Here is a 24,551-nt window from a genome sequence, read left to right on the forward strand (position 1 = left end):
GATGTAGATCTGAAACTACTCAAGTGATTGTGATAGTGGTTAGAAATGATACCACTGCATTTGACTGAGGACAGCAGATTATACACAGTTTGGATTGTGGGGGAGTGTTTCAACTTTCCTAACAATAGTGTTTTGACCTACTAATTTGCTTTTTCAATGTTAAAGCTTAACGTCTCCTCCTGAGGTTCTACTCTGGGGGTTCTGCGCTCTCATTTTCTGGAGCTTGGGACTGTTGTTTCTGAAGCTGCTGTTGGTAAGATCCTGCCATCTGTACTTTGTGCTGCCTCTGTTTTGTTCTGTGTTTTTTAAAAGGTCATGAAAACAGGAAAAGGTCTCTAATTTGGCTGGTTGGATTTTTATTTTACTCAGCGTTTTGTATTTCCTATTTAATGTGGCACAAGTGGTGGGGAGCGATTCTGCTAGGTGAATGTGCAGAATAAATGAATGTTGCTTGTACACTGGCCTTTTATCTTCTGATAACGTTGTGCTGACTGAACAATTTGTTGGCTATAAGGACAGATGAAAGTCAATAGCTGGTTAATAAGCACTAATCATCTAACATCCTTGGGTGGTATAACTACTACTGTGACTTGCTGTATATCTTTAACATCTGTAGAAGCCTTATCTTCCATCCAGGATGCTTCTCATTGCTTTCTTCCTTTCTCCCTCACAGCAGGCTGAATAAAAACTGTAAGTCTATGGAGAAGAGAAATTTTCCCACCTATCTGTTCGATTATATATCCATCTTCCAGTCATCTACCCTGGTCAGGTTCTATATTAAAAGTGGCCCTCAGTAAATAATCGTGTGCTTCTGCTTTTAACTGAGATGCTTTATTCTTAGGGTTTTGTGTCAGTACTTGTTTACAGTTAAGGAACTAGATAAACGCACAGCAGTATATCTTCTCAGAAACTGTTGTTAAGCAAACATTATGTTGCTCTCACTAAATGAGTAGGGCAATAGAGATGAGAAAGTGTCCCAGGGTTAATGTAGAATGTTACGCCATAACCCTCCCTCACACATCCGCACACACTCATTCACAGAGTACCCAGGCCTTGGCTATTTACACCATCCAGTCATACTCTGTGACTCACTCTCTGTCCTTTCGTGAGTCAGTGTTCCAGGGCTGCTTGTGTGCAGTGTTGGTCAGTGGTGACTCTGCAGTCATGCCCTCATTCATGCGCAAGATGCTCAGCTTACATGTACAAGAGTACTCAACGCTGTTACTGAAGTGTTAGCATGGGGTCTGGCCAGACTCCAAAATCTAGCTGTTTTCGAGGAGTTTGCGTGCAGCTTGTGTGAGGTACTTGCAGACTTGGGCACAACTGCCGATTCTAATTGTGATGAGGGAGACCTTCCGTGACAAGACGCTGAAGGTTGCCGAAGGCTGTGTTGGTGTTGCTGGTGTTCCCAGAAGGAGGTGTTTCATCTCACAGGACACCCTGCATGTTATCTAGAGGAGTCCCAGCATATCATTTGATTGCAACTCCGGTCTGTAATGGGAACTGGGGAGGACAGCTCCAAAGGCTGATGGAGGTATGTGTAAGAGGAATCTGTGAGCAAGTGACACACCATCTATGGTCTAGTGACCCACATCCTGCTTACAGAGGATTTGAAGCATTACCCATATCCAAATCTGTTCCTCAGAGAGTCGCAGTCAGGGCAGATAATGGAACAGTCCTTACGGATAACACTGCAGTTGTGACCCACTGGGCTGGCTACTTTGAGCAGTTGCTTAAAGCTGATCCTCTGGCTAGGACATTGGACATCTCTGGGTCCACAGTTTTTGAGGCTAATCCTCTGATTAGCTGTGAACCATCCAGTCACTGAGATTGCACAGGTGGTGAACCAGCTGGGGTTAGGGAAGGCCACAGGGATCTGTGATGTCTGGGGTAAACTTCCCAAAGCTGGTGGTAAGGCTGTCCTCCTGGCTTTGCAAGCAATCTTTGCTTCCATTTGGGAGAAGGGCGTCATCCCAACTGACTGGAAAACGGGACTTGTTGTCCCTATCTGGAAATGGATGGGCGATAACCTGGATTGCAGCAACCACAGGGGGATGACACTGCTCTCAGTGCTGGGTAAGGTCCTTGTAGGGTCATCCTCAGCAGGATCCGTGGTCACTTGCTCGCCTAGCAGCGTCCAGAGCAATCTGGTTTTACGCCTAAGAAGTCTACCATTGACCACATTCTGGCACTGAGGCTCGTCATGGAGCATAGAAATATTGGCTGAATTTTTTTGCAGACTTTGTTGATTCTATAAAATGTTCAATTCACTTGATCGAGCTGCACTGTGGGCCATCCTGAGCTCCGAAAGGATCCTGCTGAGGTTGCTGGACGTCGTGGCCAGCCTCTACACTGGTACTATGAGTTCTGTGTACAGAACCTCTAGGTTCTTCCCAGTTGATACTGGGTTTCCACAGTGGTGTATTCTTGCTCCTATTCTGTTTAGTGCCTGCATGGACAGGGTGTTGGGTAGGGTCGTGGGGTCTAGCGGCTATGGGACATTTGTCTGTGAAGAAAGATTACTGACGATACTGTGATCTTTGTGGAATCAATTGAGGCTCTGATCGGGGCTCTTGGGAGACACAGCAAGGAGACTTGGTATCTGGGCTTGCGAGTGTCCTGGATAAAAACCAAGATCCAGGCCTTTAATGACTTCTTGGGCACAGCCATCAGCAGTGTGTCTAAACTTCCGTAACTGGAAAAATAATGGAAGCTATAATCTAAGATAAAATGGTGGATTACCTGGATTCAAATAACATTCTGAGGGATAGCCAACATGGATTTAAGGGAGGTAGATCTTGTTTAACTAATCTACATGAGTTCTTTGAGGAAGCTGCCAGAGAAATTGATCACAAAAAGGCCTACAATGTGATGCTGTTCCCCACAAACGGCTCCTACTTAAGCTCAAAGCAGCAGGGATTTTAGGGACTGTAGAGGCTTGGATCAAAAACTGGTTAACAGACAGGAAGCAGCAGGTAGTTATTAGAGGCACAATGTCACAGTGGGCCTGCGTTCATAGTGGGGTACTGCAGGGATCAGTTTTATGGTCACTGTTATTTAATTTACATTAACAATATTGGCAACAATATATACAGTAAACTGGCTAAATTTGCTGCCAACATCAAGGTGGATGGTGTAGCAGATACTGAACTAGGGGCACAGAGGCTACAGTGGAATATTGATTTAATCAGTGACTAGGCTGATACCTGGCAGATGAAATTTAATGTAGACAAATGTAAGGTAATCCATGCAGGGAGCAGAAATATAAAGTACAGATATTTCATAGGTTCCACTGAAATAAAGGTAGCTGATTGGTAGATCTTGGTGTGTATGTTGATGCTTCCATGTCCCACTCTTGCCAGTGTGGGGAAGCAATTAAAAAGGCCAATAGGATGTTGGGTTACATCTCTAGGTGTGTGGAGTTTAAGTCAAGGGAGTTGATGCTAAGATTATACAATTCCTTGGTAATACCCCACCTAGAATATTGTTTGCAAGTTTGGTCACCATACCTTAAAAAGGACATTGCTGCCGTACAGATGATTCCTGGTCTTAGAGGAATGTCTTATGAGGAGAGGTTAGCTGATCTGAATCTGTTCAGCCTCCAGCAAAGGAGACTAAGGGGGGGCATGATCCATAAAACATTCTAACAGGTCTGGATGCTGTTCAACCAAATAGTTACTTCAGTATTATTTCACATACAAGAACTCATAGCTATAGCTATATATATTTGTTACACAGCGTGTAGCGAGAGTATGGGATAACCTTTCTGTTAGTGTAGCGGAAGCTAAAACTGTGGGTTCCTTTAAATCAGAGCTAGATAAGATTTTAACAACTCTGAGGTATTAGCTGAGTTCTCCCCAAATGAGCTTGATGGGCTGAATGGCCTCCTCTCGTTTGTAAATTTCTTATGTCAGTGGAGAGAATGTCAACCTCATCGACCCCAGCGGTTTACTTGCCTCAGCAGCAACATTCATGTTTCTGGGGATTCTTCCTATGAAGTCAGTCATTGTGAGAGCATGCAGGGACGAAGAGGAAGAAGGTCCAAGTCTTTAGAGTCCAGGTGTTCCCTGTTTTGCTGCATGGCTGCGAGACATGGGCACAATCATTGACCCGAGACAAAGACTGGACTCCTTTAGTACTGTGCCTCTTTGGAGAATTCTTGGGCACCGCTGGTTTGACTTTGTGTTGAACCTGTGGTTACTTAGGGAGTTCCGAATGAGGCACATTATCTGCATTGTGAGGGAGCATCAGTTATGGCACTACAATCATGCGGCGCGATTCCCTGAGGGTGAGCTGGCTTGCAGGATCTTTATTGCTGAGGACCTGAGCAGCTGGAACAGGCTATGGGGACGCCCACGTGACACCTGGCTGCGGTAGATAGACAGCCATTCCGGAGGGTGGGGCTGGACCGTGTGGCCCTCTTTGATGCACTGATTTTACTCCAACCTGGCCGTCCCATAGTGGTGTACGTTGAGTCATGCCTCAGAGCTGTAAGCAGAAATGCTGAAGAAACTAAATCATGAGAACTTGCGTATGAAGTGGTTTGAAGGGAGGGGGCTATTGCTGCTGAGGAGTTGAATCTAACAAAGATTGTATTTGGCTGTGGTGAAGTGCCTGCTGAATATCTTTATATATAATCTCATGCTGCTCCAATTTGTAAATGACAACAGTCATCTTGAAAGCATTTTGTTCCCCAGTTTCACTTTAGAAGTGACACTTTAGACGTATTGATGTAAATTGATTTTGCCACATGTGTTGTCAGAAGCTTGCCCCCAGTGTCATGGGCAATAGCATTTTGGGTCAGGTGATGTCACTGCAGTCCGATTGCGAAATAACACGATTACAGCAGCCGTTGTGCGAACTTCTCTCTGCGCAAAACAAACTTGTAAGTTAAAACATGCCAAAGCAGGTGTGGTTCTTGCAGATTCATCCATGCTGCTTCAGCTGCCAGCCAAACAGCCTTCTCCTTATTTCAGCTGGGGAAACTGTTCTGATGACAGCTTATGGAAGTTGAAATTCAGGGCACCAGTGGTTCTAATGTTGCTAATTTTATACTTGCTATTACTTAGCTTGAACAGGAATTGAAACATTTTTCCCTCACCCTACCAACACCTTGTGGTACAGTGTAGCTTAAAAGTTCCATAGAATGAAAATCTGACTTTAACTCTATAGCTATAGCTTTAACTCTATAACTTACACACCATGAATCCCAAACACTGTTCCCTCTTTCAAATATAAATCCGGTTTATGTAAAAGGAGGTGGTAAAACGGGTTGATTCACAAATTCTAGATTGTCGTGTACGTCTAAACTACGCCTCCAAACTTAAGATACACCAGCCAACGTTCAAGTAACTGCACAACATGCATCATATATTTCCTGTGTCGAGGTGCATGTGTACGCAGTTTCCCCAAGTGCATCTGGCGAGGAAAAAAATATATACTGATAGATATTCATGTAAGTTTATTTATTATTAGTGTGCTGAGATGGTAAATCTTCAAAATTCAGGGGTACATTTCCCAAAAGTGCTGGTTAGCAACTTGGATCCAGTTGCATGATTCCTACTATGTAAGTTATTAGCAAACAACATTACGAAGTCTGTGATAGTGACATTGTACTGCCTGTAGCATACTTTAGGTTACATTTGTGGGCTGCTCATTTTGGTGTTCTTGATAAAAATTGCATGACATAGCTAGCGTCGTAAAATCATTTATGGACTGAGATGCAAAATAGTTACAATGTTCTTGTTACGTTGTTTAAAACAAATTTATGACTATCCTAATGTAGTCTTTGTATGTGTTTTTGTGTGTGTCCAAGACCCCATCACATTGTACATACAGCATGCCTAACTATGTACTCTGCCATACATAAGGATGAGGGAAAGGTGAAACTGATTGTCCTGTACAGCCCGTACTCAGGATATTGTATTACAGCCAGCACAGGGAAGCAAAACAATTCTGTAAAGAGCAGGCTTCATTTAAGGGGTGGGGGGGGGGCTCTGTTTTACAATGGGAAGAAGAATTTGAGATGAGGAACAAGGGAGCGAAAAACTGCTTTTCTGAAAGGTCTTATTAGACGTCACTTTAACCTGAAGTAACTCTGTTTTAATGATTTCTCCTCATTGTTCTGAGACTGTCTCAGTCATGGGCTTACACTATTACTGCCTGGAGTGTTGAGCTAATTGAGTCTTGGTGTGAATGTCCTATTTTAACATATTTCATGCAGGAACAGCTCATGTCAGGGTCTTTTCTGTTTTATTTTGTATTTTCTTAAAAAAAATTAAAAATGACATATTTCCTGCAATTGGCACATGTGGATGTTTGTTTGCCTTTGTATGCATTTTTATGTATATTTTATAGTGTCTCCAAAAAAAGAAACATGAAATTCCTACTCAACATCTGGAACAGGCAAAGTAGTTTTCGGACTTAGTTGCGTGAGATTGTGTACGTAACTTTCCTGGCCTCAGCACCAACTTCTTCCCTGCGGGCAGGAAGTAGAAGGTAAGGTGTCAGTGTAAGCTTTAGTCATAATTAGGGCCGTTGCGTTCACGTCAAGATGTAATCAGGATTATATGGCACTTGCGCAATCATCACCGGGGTTTAGATGGTGGGTGAAACATTACAAATTCAAATTTTATTTGTCACATATGCAATCATACATAGTACGACATGCAGAGAAATGTATTTGTTGTGCCCGACCTATTAAGAATAAAATTGAATACAAAAATAAAAATAGAATATAAGAATGAAATGTAGTAAAACAAAATGTAAAGCTAAAATATAAACTGTAATAATAATAGAATATAGAGATAAAAATATAGAATATAAAGAGAGTTGAGAATAAAAATAGAATATGTACAAATAGAATAAAATGTGTAATTAGCAGCAACAATGTCCAATTATTATTATTGGTGTAAAGTGCTGTGTGTGTGTGTGTGTGTGTGTGGGAAGGGGGGAGTGGTGGTGGGGGGGGTGATCCAAGTCCAGTCCTAGCTGGTGTTCTGGCTCAGAACCCGAACATCCGGAGGGAAGAGGCTCCTGCTCATTCTCTCTGTGTTGGCCTTGAGGGAGCGAAGACGCTTCCCTGACCTCAACAAGAAGAGTCCATTGTTGGGATGGCTGAGGTCTTTCATTATCTTCCTGGCTTTAGTCCAGCACCACTTGGTGTAGATGGACTTTAGGGAGAGAATCAGTCACACTCATTTCACATGTGCCTTGTGTGAAGAAGCTACTTAGATGTAAGCTGGAAATCACTGTTGGCAACTGCCCATCTCTAGTTGATAAACAGGGTGGTAGAAGTGAGATATTGTGTTATTTTAAAAGTGTGAACTCCTGCAAAGCCGACTGCTCCAGTATGCGAACGCTGTACAACCGGGCTCTCACTCACCCTGATTTATATGTGAAGTTTAAAGTTTAATACAGAGTTTAAAGATCGTCAGGTGTGCATGATCACTTGATAGTGATGTAATTCAGGTGCTTTTCCTTTTCGTGTTTCTGTTTAAAGTGGCCTACATGAGAGTTTATTCATATCCTGTTGATGAAAAGTAGGGTTAGCGGAAAGACAAACAGAAGAAACGCAAATATAAACCCAACGTTACCCTATAATTGGAGAGGTTTTGTAACGGCTGAGGCTAAATTAATATCAGAATCTGTGTATTTCACTGATATTGCTAAAACTACATTATAGGCTGTTGGTGTAACTCATAAATACTCCTGCATATTTTAAAACAATATAATATTGAAATGGGAATGTTTTACGTTATCGGTTTAGTATTGATTGGGTATTGTTATTGAGGTACCAAAGCTGGTACCAGTATCGGAGTCTGAATTCTGGTATAGATCCAGCTGTAGTCTTAACGGGGGTACGTGGCAAGGGTACATCCCCATGGTGGAGAATATTTACATCACCCCGCCCCCCCCACCTCCCACCCCCATTGTGGTACAATAAGTTTGAGAACCATTGGCTTATCCCATCATGAGCGTTAAGGAAGACTTTTGAGGTTATTGTAATCCGCAATGAGGTCAAGTTTCTCGCAGCAGCTCCGATGGTTCAATCGTACATCTGTGTACGTGCACATTACGACAATGAAATTGGGGCGGTTTGTGTTTTTCACAATTTGCTCACTGTGGAACAATGCCTTTTTGCTCAACACCATGGTATAATATAAACATTTATTCATTCATTCTCCTTCCAGCATGAATTATTCTATCTATGGTTTTTGGCATAATAAGTAGCTGATTTCAGTAGCTGCCATAGCAGTGGCTGTTTGTCAAGCCTGTTGTTTGGTGCTATTGTATTGTATTGTATTGTATTGTATTGTATTGTATTGTATTTGGTTCTATTATTGTAGAAAATGCTTAAGCAGCTTGTGCAACAACATATCAATCAATCTGTGGTCTATATACAGTAAACTGGTGGCAGAACATATTCCTGAAGTTAAACTGAAACCCACCCATTTTTTTCTTTATGTTTGTTTATTGTGTTTGTTTAAGGCGGTGGTCACAGGGGAAACTCTTGGTTCCCTTTTTCAAATTCATTATGAAAATCATTCAATGGCTGCTGCAGGCTGAGTCTGAGGTCTGCGTCTGAATGTTTTTTGTTTAATTGGCTTTATCCGGCGTGAGTGACCCTTTGATCTAAGTGTTCTTTAATGAAAATTGGAAAAAAAAGTGTGTGGGGGGGGGGAATTGACACTGGCCCTGTATGACAGCATTGTAGATTAACCTTTAAATGTTTGAAAATGACAGTTCTGATCATTGTGGTTCTGTTTGATATTAGCCGTATAGCAGAATAACTGGCCTGGTTAATAAATAGATTTTGAGATAAAATGTGCATGCACACTCTTAGGCATTTTCATATTGCAAAAATAGGTTAATCTATTTTTTTATATCACCTTGTGTGGGTGGGCCTGAAGTCAGTGTGAACCTGGATATGTAAACTTAAGCACTGATGCTGTTTTACGTTCAGATTTATTTTTGGATTAGCCCTCATTAGCTGTTCTTGGCATTGCTATTGCAATATATTTATAAGGATATTTATCATCTTTAATTGGAGTGCTCAGTGTAAGACCACTTTGTATATCACGTATGTGAAGTTTCTTAAACTATACAGTATTCAGTGTATGCAGCTTTGTCAACCTGAATGTGAAACTAGTTTGTATTTCTTGGTAATAGAGTATATATCTCGGCAAAGTTGTATTTTGTCGTTGATGCCAGCAGTGCCTGACTGTCTCCCCTCTCCCCTGCAGGATTCTAACCGGACGCTGTACTGGGACACCCCCGACCTTACAGAATGTTTTCAGATGTCGGTTTTGTCATGGATTCCCTGTATATATCTGTGGCTCACTTTTCCGTTCTACTTCCTGTATCTCAAGAAAAACAACAAAGGATACATCATGATGTCACTGTTAAACCGAGTGAAAATGGTAAAAATGAACTTGATATTATTCTTCTGTCCTTCCTGTCTCTCTTTCTTATTATCCATGATTGTTTTTCCCCCATTGTTAACTAATGTATATTCTTTTTTTCCCATAAAATTAAATGCATCTGGCAAAATACCAAAATGATTTGCCCATATTTTGTGGTTGATAAGACTGTAATATGATGCGGTTAATGACCGTCTGCATGTACACATCATCTGACAGGCTTCAGATGTGCAAATCAAATGAAGGGGGAGCAGAAAGATGAACGGCTCCCTTGTGTCTGTTGTATGCAGATTTTCGCCCTGGTATTATGGATCGTGTGCTGGACCGATCTCTTCGCCTCCTTTCACGAAATGCATCAGGGCACCCACATTGCACCGATATTTTTTGTCACACCTTTGGTGGTCGGCATGACGGTGGTAAGTATTCAGTAGCTGGCAACCTGTCACTGAGCCAGATGAAGTCAGATTTGGGGTTGGCCTGTTTGACCTTTATTAAGTACACACGTGCCGTAGCGTTCCATTTGATAATGGTGTCATTGGTGTGACCTTTAACCCCAACTTGAAAAATGTATCTCCGGTGTGACATTTACATAAAGATCGATAGGTAGTAAAATGTTTCATTTGCGAACTGCCAACAATGCTATTGCTGATCTCGTGAATTTATGGCGTCGCAGCATCGGTACACTGCGCATTTTAGTCTGCCATATTTGCATTGTGTGTTAGCTTTCGTGCCGCATGAATGTTATCGCTACAAAACTCAGCTCATGCCCAGTAGCTCTAAAATGAAAAATTAAAAAATACATATCTTTTCTTTTTAGGTTCCCAGATAAGCTTTTCCCTGATATGGCATTGAATGTTTATCTTGGCTATCTCGCTCTCTTTGCCCATTCACGATATTTTCAGCCTCTTCAAAAGGTCAGAGGTTTTTGGGGGACCTGAAATGAAGCGTGTCGGAAACCAGCCACAGGGACGTAGGGAAAGCAGCAAGCACAGCGTAGCCTGGCACAGTCTGCCTCGGCCGGGCGCCGGAAAGCCAGCTGCCGCTTTAGACGCTAATCATTTAGCTTCACTGCCAGAGAAGTGTCGGGGCATCCAGATGGCCTTCTTCGACATCGTATTATCTTTTCATGCAAAAATGTTTAGTTAATTTCCCATCATCCATATTTAGATTAGTTATATTGACACTTTTTTTTTTAGGCATGTGTGAGCCAACAGTACCCTGGCAGCTGCATCCACATGATGCACATGGAAGCCTTTCAAAATCAGTATTTGTATATATTTGTCGGCCCAAGTCCTTCCTGTAAATGTTTAGATTAGTTTGTTATAGCTATCAACAGTTCCAAATGTGTGATTCTCTCTTTTTTTTTTTTGCTTTTTTCTTTTTTGTGAACAGGCCTATATGAGTATGAGTCTGCACTAACCAAACATGCCATTTAAATTATGTGAGAAAAGTTGTTCTTGTTGCATTTGTGGTTCCACACCATCTATTTTCGAAACTTGCAAGGTCCTGTGTTGTATGTTCCTTTATAGAAGACATTTGAATGTTAGCAGTTTATATAGCTCTGATCAGATGCCTTCATTGTACTATGCAGTCCTGCTTGTTCCAAAACTAACTACGTATGAGGAAATATTTTTATTATTCTAAATTGTGGTGTGGAATAAGGTTCCGTCTGTGGCTTCCAGGTTTTGAATCAGTACAGACTTGACTTTGTGTTGTGAATATTCTGTACACATTTCCTCCTCTTTTCTATTTGCTTCCTTCATAGTGGTAACACTTGTATGACACATCTCTCTGTTTGGATCTAGTGCATTTTCCTACCTATTTGTTGCTGTCAAAAGTCTGTCCGCCCATAATTTTGTCTAGGGTAATGTTTTTGTTCCATGTTCGATATTCTGGAATTAGTATTTTTAAAAGCGGTAATGGTGCCATGATCATTTGGTTTACCACTGGGTGCTGCCCTAATATTGACCCTTATCCAGCGTGAGGTTATGATGTAGTTTGCATCGATATAAAAATCATCAAATTTCAGCTCCGTTTGTTTAATTATTAGCCTTCAATGTTGAATTTTGACCATGCATTTGTTTTCTTGTGAAATCTAAATAAATAATCACTGTGATAAATCATTGATTTTCCCATCATCAGCAGCTTGTAAGGTAGTGCACTGTTTGATTACTAACTTACTCAGCACAGCAATATACCCGGACATATGTATGGTGAATGATGCCGTACTATGATGTTCACCAGCCTCCTCTCTCCCTGTCAGCTTCTGGCCACCTTCTTGATCCAGTATGAGCGCCTGAGGGGGGTGCAGTCCTCTGGGGTGCTCTTCCTTTTCTGGTTCCTGTCCGTCTTGTGTGCCATTGTGCCTTTTCGGTCCAAGATTCTCCAGATTTCCCTCAAGGTAAAACTTCATAAGACTAAAAAGTATTGTTTTCTCTGTCGTCTTCATCTGTTTCACTGTTCATGTCACCATGTGTTCCTCTGAGTTTTTTTTTTTTAATACCTCTCATCATCTGAAGGTGCTGCTGTCTCTTTTTCTCTTTCCTCATGCCTCCTCCCCCTTATTCTACCCTCAGTCCGCTCTCTACTTCTCTCTCCATCTCTTACTCTGTGAAGAGAGCTTGGCTCCACTGGAGTCTGCGTGAGGACGTCTCACTTCTTCGGGAGAATAGTGGTGGAGTTCTTCAAAAGAGCTGCCTGCGGCCAGCTTATCTAACGTTTCGGGGTCATATAAGCACAATAAAAAGAGTCTTGCATGGTACTAGGATCCTGGGGCTGATGTTTTTCTTTTTGGAAAAATATTTGTGGCAGTGATACAGAATGCCTTCCTAATGCCCTGAGTGTCCTTTGTATTTTAAAAAGTCTTGGTCACACTTCAGAATTTGATCTAGTCACATGCTAAGTGGCTGGTCTCTCGTTCTTTTTGTATGTGTGTGTGTGTGTCTGTGTGTGTGTGTCTGTTAAAAATTTAGTGCTCTGTCAGCATTATATTTGGTACTTTGACATGGGTTTCATTTCAGCAACTATGACAAGAGGTTAATTTCTTTTTCTTCGCCTTTCTTATAGAACACGGTTGAGGACAAGCTGCGATTCACCACATTCTACATTTATTTTGGATTGATTGTGGTGCAGCTTATTTTATCCTGCTTTAATGAGAAGCCCCCGCTGTTCTCCGGTGTGGTCACGGACCCCGTAAGTGTAACATGCACCTTCTGACTGCAGTGGATAATCACACTGGGGTCAAAACAAGTCATAACTGCATATTCACACTGGGGCTTCTTTTTAGGACTGTGGCTGCTACTGCATCCAGCAAATGGAACATTCTGCAGTTCTTCTTTAAAAAAAACAATTGTTGGCCCAAAAAAAGTTGTTTCCGATTCAAATATCACACTTGGAAATGCACTTTAACATTATATAATATTGAGTAATATAATTTCTGTATAATATCCTCATATAATGACTATTCATGTTATTCATTTCTAAGCCTTTGAAACCCTTTGGTCTTTAAAAGGTAGAATCAGGTTTCCTCATTGTCTCCATAACATCTAATTGCATTATATTCTCATTAACCATTTTCATTTATTTTAATAGAATCCATGCCCAGAATCCTCAGCTGGCTTCCTCTCAACCATGACCTTCTGGTGGTTTACAAGGTTATTGTCTCAAAAATTGAGATTAATCGAGTATTGAGAAATGAGATGAATTTCATAACCACTGAATATGCCAGGTTACCTGCTGCAATCGTATTATACTAAATATTGATGCCTTTTTACACAACAATTAACAGTACATACTCATCATTTACTACATTTAAGGCTTGCATAAATGTATGGTAGGGCCATCTACTTTAGTAGATGTACAAGAACAGTCATAGGATTAAGAAAAATGTATTGATATCCACAACCCCATTTTTGTCTATAGTATGGCTATCAAAGGCTACAAGAATCCGCTGGAGAACAAAGACCTTTGGTCCCTGAACAAGCAGGACAGCTCAGAGGTCATCGTGCCGAAGCTGCTGAAGGAATGGGAGGTGGAGCAGGACAAAGTCCAAAGGTATGAGGAATGTTAAAGTAGTTCAGGTCTCGGCGCTCCAGCCGCCAGAGAAAACCTCACGCTTTTCCATTCCGTCCGAGCTCGTGTGGTGCTGAGGTATCACCTGCCCGTCAGCTGCACTCAGGTTCCCATCCCTGAGGTGGTTTGTCACGTGCTGCACGCTCCTAACCTCTCCTCTCTATTCTATAAGGTGTCAGGTAGAAGAATATGAAATTCATAACATTTTCCAGTCCTTGGGCTGAACAGGAAATTGTGCAATCTCATTTTACAAGTTTTTAAAAAAAAACATTACTTCAGAAAGTGCTTATTCATAATGTTAATGCAGTTCTGCTGAGAAACCTACTGGAAAACGATACTGGGTGTAGGTATTTTTAGTGCCATTTGTGAAACACTGTATTGCCAGTTCTCACTATTGAGGAAATCTCAAATGCAGTGAAACAGGTCTTTTAATAACAGGGCTATAATTTTCTGGGACACCAGACCAGTGGTGCCACTGTGACCTGTACTGCCGAATTCCTCGCTGAGGCTACACAGTGCTAGGATGGGATCTGTGTAGAAATAATAGGGCAGGCAAAGGCATCGACACTGGGTAGCTGTATGTCTGAAGGGCTTGTCTGGGCACTGTGTGATTCCTGTCTGTTAGCTAATATTAGCTGCCACCATTGTAGTGCCAGCTAGGTTTTTCTTTTTCTTTCAAACATTCTGTGTGATGCTGTTGTGGGCATATCCAACATTCCTGCCCCCACTGTCCATTGTCAGGGTATATTTTTTCTGATTTAGCACCAGTGTTGTTGCAGTACAGTATTTATTAAGAAAAAAAATAGACACTTCATTGTTCCCTGTGGGGAAATTCTCCCCCCCCCCCCCCCATCTTGCTCTCTGAGGGTGAGAGCAAGCTGGCCACAAAGGGCAACCACCTGTTGTGGCGCCCAGGGAGCTGGGGGTTAAGGGCCTTGCTCGAGGACCTGCAGACGTGCCGATGCTGGGTTGGAACAGGCGACCTTCTGATCACAGGCACCAAGGCTTCGTCCACTGAGCCACACAAGCTCTCACCGTTACATTTTGGATCATTTTTTAAATTTTTAATTTAACGTAATTCTTTTAATAAAGACTTTACGGTCATAGACAAACAAAGCATTAATTTATGTTTTTCTTTTGCTGTGTTGGTCATAACAGGGAGGCTCAAGCCTCGTACTCCAAGTCCCCATTGACCACGGAGGCCAACCACGTTGACAAACCCCAAGCGGAGGCAGAGGTGCTGCTGATGGAGAAAGGCGAGGCCCAGCAGCCTTCCTTCCTGCGCTGCCTGCTCAAGGTGTTCGGCCCCTACTTTCTCATCGGCTCTGCATACAAGCTGCTGCAGGACCTCATCACCTTCATCAATCCCGTGCTTCTCAGGTAAGAGCCAGTGTAAGGCGGGGAGCTCATCTAGAGCTGGAATTGCACTTAGAACACTATTATGATGCAGGGAGGAACTGAGAATCAGCAGACGTGCAAGGTTACAGTCTGAAGTAAATCTTTCCGCTAGAATTAAATCATCAACCGTGCTGCACAGTGTGAAGCGAAGGAATGTTTGTGCATTACGAGATACAAGTAACGCCAAAAAATGAAATAACCATAACATGTCTGGGAAGTTATGAAAAAAAAAAGTCAGAACTATTTGTAATACCTGAAAGAAATTATGCGTTTTTAGTCAACTTGTTTTTGTGACTGGTTATGTAAAGTCATTTTAAATTTCTCTGGTGGCTTCAAAGCAGGTCAGTTAGGGTGGTCAGCAAGGATAAGGTCTCCAATAGCGGCGACACTGATGAGTGACCATGTAAGAATCATGCGGTCAGGGGAGTCCCTTTCACTGCCGCCAGGCAGCTGATTCTAGCTGCTGTTTGCCATGCTGAGGGATTTCCTGACCTCTTGGGGTTGGGTGACACTGCGGAGAGCAAGTTCTCTGTTCTGACCAGTGTGGGAGCTGGAAATGGGTTGCAGACAGCACGCAGCACAGATATTACTGATATAGAAAATTACGTCCAGGCTTGTGTGATTTAACTCACAGAGCAGGGGCAGTATGACACATTTTCCAGTCAGATGAATGTAAGCTGAACAGTCAACTTAGGAAGCCAAACTTTAGTGTTCCCGCTGTCGTTCCATTTTTATGAGACTGTAAGACAGGGCCCAACCCTGCTCCTGGAGGCCTACCACCCTGCAGACCTAATTCAATACACCAGATGCTGATAATCAGGGCCTAAACTACACAAGCGCTGTTGCTGCTCATACTTCTGTGCGTAGTTCACATCAATCTAGAGGATTAAAAGTTGTGTCAACCAGAGGCCAGTGTGAGACATCATCTAATTCGGTTTCTTCATTTCCAGTCTCTTTTTGTTTGTATGAGGTTGTGGCCTGAAATGTTTTACAGTGACAACCTCCATGAGCTGCCTAACGAGCAAAACGAGCAAAACATTATTATTTATACACACACATACACACACACACACACACACACACACACAAAGGTTCCCGGTTGAGACGGCACAAGAACTCGGAAGCAGGAAGTAGAGCCCTTGTTTATAAAGGCTTTATACAAACAAAATAGGTGTGAAACATTGGTACGCACATGTAAATAAAAATTTTCATTTTTATGAAAGGCACAACATAAACAAAACGAACCCTGTAAAAGTTTGCACATTTAAAAATGGTCCAGAGCAGTCATACAAACGATTTGGAGGTTTCGTATAAATATTTCCTCTCTCGCCAGAATTTACAAACATTCTTTATAAATGAGGACCCAGGTTCCTGAATTTCAGCGGGAAAGCGCATCATGAAACACCTGTAAACACGGCTTTCTTAGCTCAGAATGAGTTGCGAAGCAGAAGAAACTTAGATTGCCATTTTGAAGACACTGTACACAGACTTACACAATAATGCTTGGAGTATTTTTTTCTGTTGCCCCTGAAAATATTTCAATATCTTCTGGCCAATCATGCAACAAAAAAAAAAAATTCAGATGCTACTTTAAAGCCAACTGTACTGCACGTAAACACATAGTCCCATGACAAAAGGTAAACATACTGCTCCAAAATTTTTTTGGTAGTACTGCATCTCGCGTAATTCCACATGTAGGTGCACACGACGAATGGAATGAATGCAAGATATGCCTGACAACCACGATGTACAAGCCAACGCATTGCAAGCGTTGAGTATAAACCAGCCTTTGCAGGCAGTTATTTTGAAGCACAGGGGATGAGGGCTTAGTGTATCTTTTGCATGTTGGTTTGGTCTATTTCTGCTTAAGAGGAATACACATTTTGCTATGCAAAATATGAGTGTCAAATCACAAAAGTGACAGTGCCCTTTTTAAACTTGTGACTGACCAAAGCTGACATCATTTGAATGGATGTGATAAATGCGCATACTGTGATGCTGTAGCTTCTAAGTACCGGAATGGTCTGTCATAAAGAAGGAATTCAGTGATGATTTGCACTTTTGGTTAAACTCATTTGGTTTGTAAAGTGTCAGACATGCAGTGCTTCCTCCCCGGGTCCCAGAGGTGAACCGTTTCATGGTTTTCTTTTGGCAGCCTGCTGATCTCCTTCATAGGCAATCAGAAGAAGGGCGTCCCGTCTTGGTGGGGATATGCGCTTGCCTTCCTGATGTTCTTCTGCGCCCTGCTGCAGACCCTTATTCTGCACCAACACTTTCAGTACTGCTTTGTCACAGGGATGAGACTGCGCACTGCCATCGTTGGCGCCATCTACAGGAAGGTGGGTGGGTGGTGAGACTCTTTGGGGTGAAGTTCTCCTAAGGTGCATCATGATGTCGTCCTAGTTGGATGCCTTTGAAAATATTGCAACATCCGTGCAATACTATTCAAGATGACAGTTCTGTAGTGTACTATGTGCTATGATTCATATAATGATGCCAGTTACCAGACCAGTTTTGAAAGATGGGTTTGGCTGTGTCATCAAATGAGGATCTTCTAGGGCCAGGGAGACAAGCACAGGGGAACTGAACAGGAACTTAGATGATGATGCAGTGGGAAACCAGGTCCTCTTGGATAGATCGTTTTCAGTGTTAGACTTCCTGGGTTACAGGTAAAAATTATGTAAATGAAAAAGGTCCATGATTTCTTCTGCTGCCCGTGAGCAGTATTGTGAAGGAATGAGATAATATGGAGCAGTTTATCTTTGAGATCCTAAGAAAGATAATTGCAATAGAATATCAATGGAGTGTGACCAGTTTAAACTTATTGACTCAACCTTAGTGTGAAATCAGATTAACAGCAGAGAAGGTAGTGATTAGAATGATGAGGTCAAGGGAGCAGGAGGCCTCATCCCCTGTTCTGTCTGGAGGAAGCAGGCATTCTGTTGGTATGGTGAATACTAACCCCGTTGGCTTTCACTAGTGATTTATGGGATTGATCTAAAGAAGGAGAACTTTGTCAAGTGCTTATGGGCAACTAGGGACTGAAACTGTAGTGAGGATGTAGCCAGAGAGAAGAAAAGTGATAGAGGTGGGAATAATTTCCCTCTGGGATCAACAAAGTTCATGTAATTAAATCTAATCTAATTTATGGTAGATCAGAATGGTAGGTTGGAGTCCTGTGCATTTCTGTTGAGAGTTAGGCTTAGATTTAGGCTGTTGTATCAACTCATCGCTTTTTGTTACCTTTAGTCTCTTGTGATCACGAATGCGGCCAAACGCTCCTCAACCGTAGGAGAGATTGTCAACCTGATGTCAGTGGATGCTCAGCGCTTCATGGACCTCACCACCTTCCTGAACATGCTGTGGTCTGCTCCTCTGCAGATCATTCTCGCCCTGTATTTCCTTTGGCAGGTTTGTTGACTTGCTTCCCTCTAGCTTACATATAGCAGCTGTTGATGCCATAAAAAATAGTTCCTTCTCACTTCAGCTCAGAAGGTTACCTTCATGTTATCTGTCAGTGCTAATCTTCTAATGTATACAGCACTGCACCTTGAAACATGGAAAGGAAATAAATGATTCATGGCTTTATACAGTAGCTATTAATATTTTAGCACCGGGCTGTTGCGATGTTGCTGTGTTCACGTGTTCAGCCCCTGCCTCATTCTGCTATTACATCAAAAGTCATGTGAATGTGACACAGAACACTGACATGCTTATTCTGTTTTGCCGAGTAGAATTTGGGTCCCTCTGTCCTCGCTGGTGTGGCCGTGATGATACTGTTGATCCCCCTCAATGCAGCCATTGCCGTGAAGACTAGAGCATTTCAGGTTTTTAAAATTTAATCAAATTTTAAATCCTTATAGTGTGTTGTTAATTATAGCTAGTTCAGTGTTCATCTGATCTTAATGGATTTTATTTATCTTCCTGTTTAAAGCCAATGTAAGACCATACTTTCTAGTAATATAACAATTACAGTGTTCACAGAAAGTCTTGGGATGCTTGCTTAATTCGATAAAAAAATGCTAATTTTTGTTTTTTAACGAAAATCATTACATTATTAATTTGTTTACAAAAATGTATATCACATTAGAAACAACTAGTAGTTTTAAATACAACATTCATTTCAAGTAGTAACAAGTTGAAACCCAAACTATACTTGTAGAAGAGCTGCTCTGTTAAAATAGTTCATTGACATGCAGTTTCAATGGTAAGAACACACCTGAAAGAGTCAATCAAAAAAAGACAATATAAAGAAAAGATCTATGTGGTGATGTTTGTTATGAAACCAAGAAATTTGCAACATTTTTACAGAATTAAGCAAGTGTCCAAAGAGCTTCTGTGAGAATTATAGTAATATTTCTGGTAGCATAACAATGAGTAATGTAGCAATAATTTTGATGACATCTGACAACATCTCGCGTGAAATGCTCTGTGGTATCCTGGATGGCACAGAAATATGTTGCCTACCAACCATGTTTTTCACATTCCAGGTGGAGCAGATGCAGTACAAAGACTCGCGCATCAAGCTCATGAATGAGATCCTGAATGGCATCAAGGTGCTGAAGCTGTACGCCTGGGAGAATTCCTTCAAAGAGAAGGTTCTGGATATTCGGCAGAAGGAGCTCCATGTGCTGCGCAAGATGGCTTACCTTGGTGCTGTGTCTACTGTGGCCTGGACCAGTGCTCCTTTCCTGGTATAGCCAACCTCTGTGTTTTTTCTTCCTTGGTATGGTCCATCCTATCCAGTTTCCTGTCAGTTATAAATCTGTCTTCAGTGGGGAAGGGGATAAGTGATTAGTTGTCATCGTTGACACACCATAGCACATAGTGCACAGCAATGAAATGGGCCCTGTGCATTTAACCTGTATGTGACATCATGACAGCAGGGAGCAGCTCATTTGGCGCTTGGGGACGGTACCTTTCTCAGGGTACCTCAGTGGTACTTTGCTGACCAGCACTCTTTCGATTTAGTGCACATCGCTAACCATTAGGTCACAGCTGCCACCTGCTACATGTATCCGTGCGGCTAGAGAATGGAGACACGAGTTTGAGAAGTTTCTGACCATCAGCAGTTATAGTGCTTTATTTCACATGCATCCTTTGGTTGGCTCATAAAATAAGGAATAGAAAAATGGTTATTCCAGAAGCTGGGATGAATTTACCTTTAATTCCATAACTGCATTCCATAACCATGAAGAGCACTCACTGGTAACAAAACAGGAGAATTTCAAATCTCATCAATGTTATGGGCCAGAAATAAGATCTCAACAGCAAATGGGCATGTACAAAATAATTTACCCTAGTTTTAAATTCACAAGTAAATTATCGAACATTTATTATAATTCAAACTGCAGTGAGAATTATTTCTTTTATTTCAATGGATATAATCTATTTGAGCAGCTTTTTTTTTTTTTGAGCAGATATTTCCTTGAATAAATTAAAAGGTTTGATGCATTCCACCCAAACTGATTTGCATAGTTTTGTTCATTTTCATATTTACATTAATCAATCTGATAAACTGTGTTCTTGACTAAGTAATTTCTAGTATAACTTTATGCTGAATTTAGAAAGTAGGGTTATTACCAGATTGTCGACTTCAACTTGATAGCACCAAATAATTGCCAGGTATTTGTTTTCTGTCTGTTTTAATCTGTTTTGTGACAATAACAGAAACACTGTTTTTTCTTTTCATGCATGATTTCAGGTTGCCTTGACAACATTTGCCGTTTATGTGATGGTGGACAAAAATAATGTTCTGGATGCCGAGAAGGCCTTTGTGTCCCTGGCTTTGTTCAACATCCTGAGGTTCCCCCTCAACATGCTGCCGCAGGTCATCAGCAGCGTCGTGCAGGTGAACACACTCTGCCCCCAACCCTAACACTCATTGCTCCTCTTTTCCCTAAAGCATTTTATGCAAAGAAAATTTCCACATCCTCAAGTCTTTAAACCAAGAACATAAGTTAAATTAACTAATTACATTTCTAGTGAAATGTTAGTGCTAATGTCTTTGTCAGTTGCTACATTTTCTTTATCTAGCAGACGTTTTTTAAGCTGCTTTGTTTCTTTCTTTGTTTCATTGTGGGCACATGGAACTTTCACACAAATGTTAAATGTCTTCTTTTAGAAATTCCTTTTACTCATTTTAAACACAGACGTTTGCTAATCCCATGATAGCTAGGAGGCTCCCAGGTTCTAGTGTAGGAATTGAGTAACCTTCAGTGCCACTGGTTTAATGGGGGTGGCTGGTTTAATGGGGGTGGCTGGCTTAAGTTCAGCCCATTTGGCTGTTTTTTTAATGACTCCACTTAAGAGGCCTCTCCAGTGAACTGCTTACTGTGTCAGGCTGATATCGGCATCTTGGGCAGCCCGACTCTGACGTTGCGCTCACATGCTCAACAAAGGCTCCTAGTCGAAGGAATGTCGTTGTTTTATTTTCTTTAGAGATTAGTGGGTTTATTTACTTCTGTCACCAAGAACTTCTGTCATTGTGACCGTGTCATTCATGTCTCCCACGTCTGACCTAGGCCAGCGTCTCTCTGAAGCGTATTCAGCATTTCCTGAGTCACGATGAGTTGGACCTCGACAGTGTGGATAGAAAGAACACAACTGCAGGTACATGCGATTTCCCCCCCGCACCTCCTCCCCCCCGCACCTCCTCCCCCCCGCACCTCCTCCCCCCCGCTCCTTATCTGGCGAGTTCCTGAAAACTGGTTTGGTCTTTTCTGCAGAGTCACTGTGAGCTAAGTGAACCTTGACTGAATTCTTTCAGAACCACATTCCTTTTTTTTGGATTTTGTTTAAATCTTTCCCTAAATTTATAGATGCATATTCATCGAGAGTTTGCACATCAAATTCGCCCCAGTGCCACGATGTCTTTTTGGCCGTGTTGCTAATGTGGACATAAAAAATGTATACATTGACTCAGCCTGAGTTTGTGTAAAAATTAAAGTAGATGTGCAGATTTATAGTTTTGTTTTCCTTGCAGGTATCTCCTCCTTGTTGGTTACCACACACCCAGTTCTTCTGTTTCCATTTAAATGAGATACGAAACTAAACATTCATTTCTATTTTTACAAGCCTTGCAGACTGTTTTATCCAGTTGCCGTAAATAGTTCCCAGTTCCTTTTTTTGTAATTAAGTCATACTACTGAAGTAATTATTAAGACAGTGTGAGACCATTTAACCCCAATACTACAGTATTGTGAGCACAATAGCATTTGCCTCATGAGTTTAGACATTTTAGGTCTGAAGCCTTGTAACTCTTCTGAATGACTGATAGTAAAATTATAATATCTTGTAACATAATAATGATAATGTAAAAATCCTCATCCAGTGATGGAATAGCATGTTTGCACATAATGTAGTAATTTACATTTACTACACTGAGTTTTTATGACATGATTGTTATTACGTTATGTTATGTGTGTTTATTACATTATGCTGGTTCCAGCCTGTTTCCTGCTGCAAGAAAACATAGAGCGGAGGGAACCTAACTGAGGCCTTCAGTTACTGAGATCCCCTGAGCAAACCAGCCTTGTCCCTTCATGCATGCACCATAAAACCTCCTTAAAGATACACTAACTGACGATAGAATCTCCACCCAGCTGTATTGTTATGTATTTTGTGGCAAAGTGTTTTGGTGCTTCATTCATATTACAAGAAAGGAAAACCAGTGTAAAATAACAGCTCTTTGGCGACTGGTGAACAATCAATTAAAACAACGATCCATTTTCAGGTTTCGCTGTGACTGTCGTTAATGGGAAATTCTCTTGGGCGAAGAATGATCCCACAACCCTTCACAAGTAGGTACTTCTGGAGGCAGAGGAAGTCACGAGAAAGTGACCCCCCCTCTGTACAGACACTGCTTATGTCTGCATTACATACATGCATGTTCGGGCAGGTGTACACCCCCCCTGAAATTCATGTGAAATTAAAGTCTGACGTGGGGAATCTTTGTGCCCAGTATCAATCTGATGGTGCCACAAGGTTCTCTGCTGGCTGTGGTGGGCCATGTGGGCTGTGGAAAGTCCTCGCTGGTGTCTGCCCTCCTGGGAGAGATGGAGAAACTGGAGGGAGAGATATCCATACGGGTTGGTGTATAGGCATCTATCAGTCACAGATTTTTTTTTTTATGGCGGGGGGGGGGGAAGGGGGCATGGTATTTCTTACAGCATGTACATTAACTTGTAGAGAATGCAGAACTTTATTCAACTCTTACTGCAGTTACTTACTCAATGGTCCGATGTTACAAATATCATACATTCTTTGTTTATAAACATTACCGCCAATATTATTGTAATATGTTTTAAAGCACAATGCAGCATGTTTCCACTAGTGTATAGTACTGTAGGTGGGTAAAATCCAGTTGGGGTTAATGAGATGTTTTCCTGTCCCTTCTGCATGTCAGGGCTCTGTGGCCTACGTCCCTCAGCAGGCCTGGATTCAGAACGCCACTTTGAGGGATAATATCTTGTTTGGCCATGGGTACAATGAGAGAAAGTACCGCTCTGTCCTGGACGCCTGTGCGCTGACGCCTGACCTAGAGGTTCTCCCGGGAGGTGACATGACAGAAATTGGAGAAAAGGTTTGGAAAGCCAGGCGTGGGCTTTGGGTTTCCAGCCCAACTGGAAATGCTCCATTTTTGGTGCAATAACTCACTTGTGCCCAAAGCCAGATGGCTTACAGGACTTTATGGCGCTTTGTACCTCAGGGCATCAACCTGTCTGGTGGGCAGCGGCAGCGTGTCAGCTTAGCCCGCGCTCTGTACAGCGACTCGGACGTGTACCTGCTGGATGACCCCCTGTCTGCTGTGGATGCGCACGTGGCCAAGCACATCTTTGACAAGGTCATCGGGCCTGATGGAGCTCTCAGTGGCAAGGTGGAGTCAGAATTATAATAATGATGCCAATCTTCTGTCCAGAATTCAGACGGCCATATTGGTAGTAATCTGCAATTTCATTTTCGGGTACATTTTGTTTTTCCTTGATATTTAGTCAGCTGTTGTGGTGAAATTAGAGCAGTTCTGGGCTGAATGGGAGAACATGGCTCAGTGGTAATGGTGATGATAATTAGCACCAGTTTCAAGAGGGGTACACTGTGCTTCTCTGCAGGAAACCAGTGTTAGTTTGAAGGAGTCTTTTGAAGGAGTCTTTCTTGAACTCTACATTAACTATATTTATTAAGATTTCTTGTTGTTTTAAACCAATTAACAAAGGATAAGCTGGCCTGAGGATGCACACTTGACTAGTTAGGGTTTGTTGAGTGTATTTTCACAAATTGCTGAGCCTGTAAAGAAAAAAATGTAAAGAACATAATGTTTTGACATGATTTCCTGTTGGGAATGTTGCCTGCAGACGAGAATCCTGGTAACCCATGGCATCAGCTTCTTGCCCCAGGTGGACAACATCCTGGTAATTGTGGATGGCAGGGTTTCTGAGGTGGGCTCCTACCAGCATCTGCTGAAAGAGAATGGGGCCTTTGCAGAGTTTCTTAGGAACTATGCACTTGAAGATATCGTCGAAGAGGACGAATCCTTAGGTAACTCTCTGTCTTTAGCCTAAACATTAACCCTTTAAATAATGTTTTAATGCCCTAAGTGAATTATTAATGTATTTGGCAAATAAAGGTAATGTAGTCACCTATTTTTGCTTTAATAAGTAA

General features: G+C 41.8%; 1 protein-coding gene across 6 annotated transcripts in view; it reads left to right on the forward strand.

Moving 5' to 3' along the window:
• abcc3 (ATP-binding cassette, sub-family C (CFTR/MRP), member 3) overlaps window positions 1-24,551 on the forward strand; it is a 49,046-nt gene that overhangs the window by 10,028 nt on the left and 14,467 nt on the right. For all 6 annotated transcript variants that reach the window (XM_023831258.2, XM_023831256.2, XM_023831257.2 and 3 more), the window contains exons 2-19: window positions 9,246-9,422; window positions 9,713-9,838; window positions 11,686-11,823; window positions 12,489-12,614; window positions 13,014-13,075; window positions 13,344-13,475; window positions 14,652-14,873; window positions 17,047-17,230; window positions 18,141-18,302; window positions 18,626-18,718; window positions 19,382-19,585; window positions 20,596-20,742; window positions 21,416-21,503; window positions 22,627-22,693; window positions 22,855-22,981; window positions 23,299-23,475; window positions 23,602-23,769; window positions 24,245-24,428. In XM_023831258.2, the coding sequence (XP_023687026.1) occupies window positions 9,246-9,422; window positions 9,713-9,838; window positions 11,686-11,823; window positions 12,489-12,614; window positions 13,014-13,075; window positions 13,344-13,475; window positions 14,652-14,873; window positions 17,047-17,230; window positions 18,141-18,302; window positions 18,626-18,718; window positions 19,382-19,585; window positions 20,596-20,742; window positions 21,416-21,503; window positions 22,627-22,693; window positions 22,855-22,981; window positions 23,299-23,475; window positions 23,602-23,769; window positions 24,245-24,428 (2,584 nt within the window). The remainder of the gene's footprint in view (window positions 1-9,245; window positions 9,423-9,712; window positions 9,839-11,685; window positions 11,824-12,488; window positions 12,615-13,013; window positions 13,076-13,343; window positions 13,476-14,651; window positions 14,874-17,046; window positions 17,231-18,140; window positions 18,303-18,625; window positions 18,719-19,381; window positions 19,586-20,595; window positions 20,743-21,415; window positions 21,504-22,626; window positions 22,694-22,854; window positions 22,982-23,298; window positions 23,476-23,601; window positions 23,770-24,244; window positions 24,429-24,551) is intronic.

Source organism: Paramormyrops kingsleyae, chromosome 5, assembly GCF_048594095.1.
Source record: "Paramormyrops kingsleyae isolate MSU_618 chromosome 5, PKINGS_0.4, whole genome shotgun sequence".
Classification (NCBI taxonomy): domain Eukaryota; kingdom Metazoa; phylum Chordata; class Actinopteri; order Osteoglossiformes; family Mormyridae; genus Paramormyrops; species Paramormyrops kingsleyae.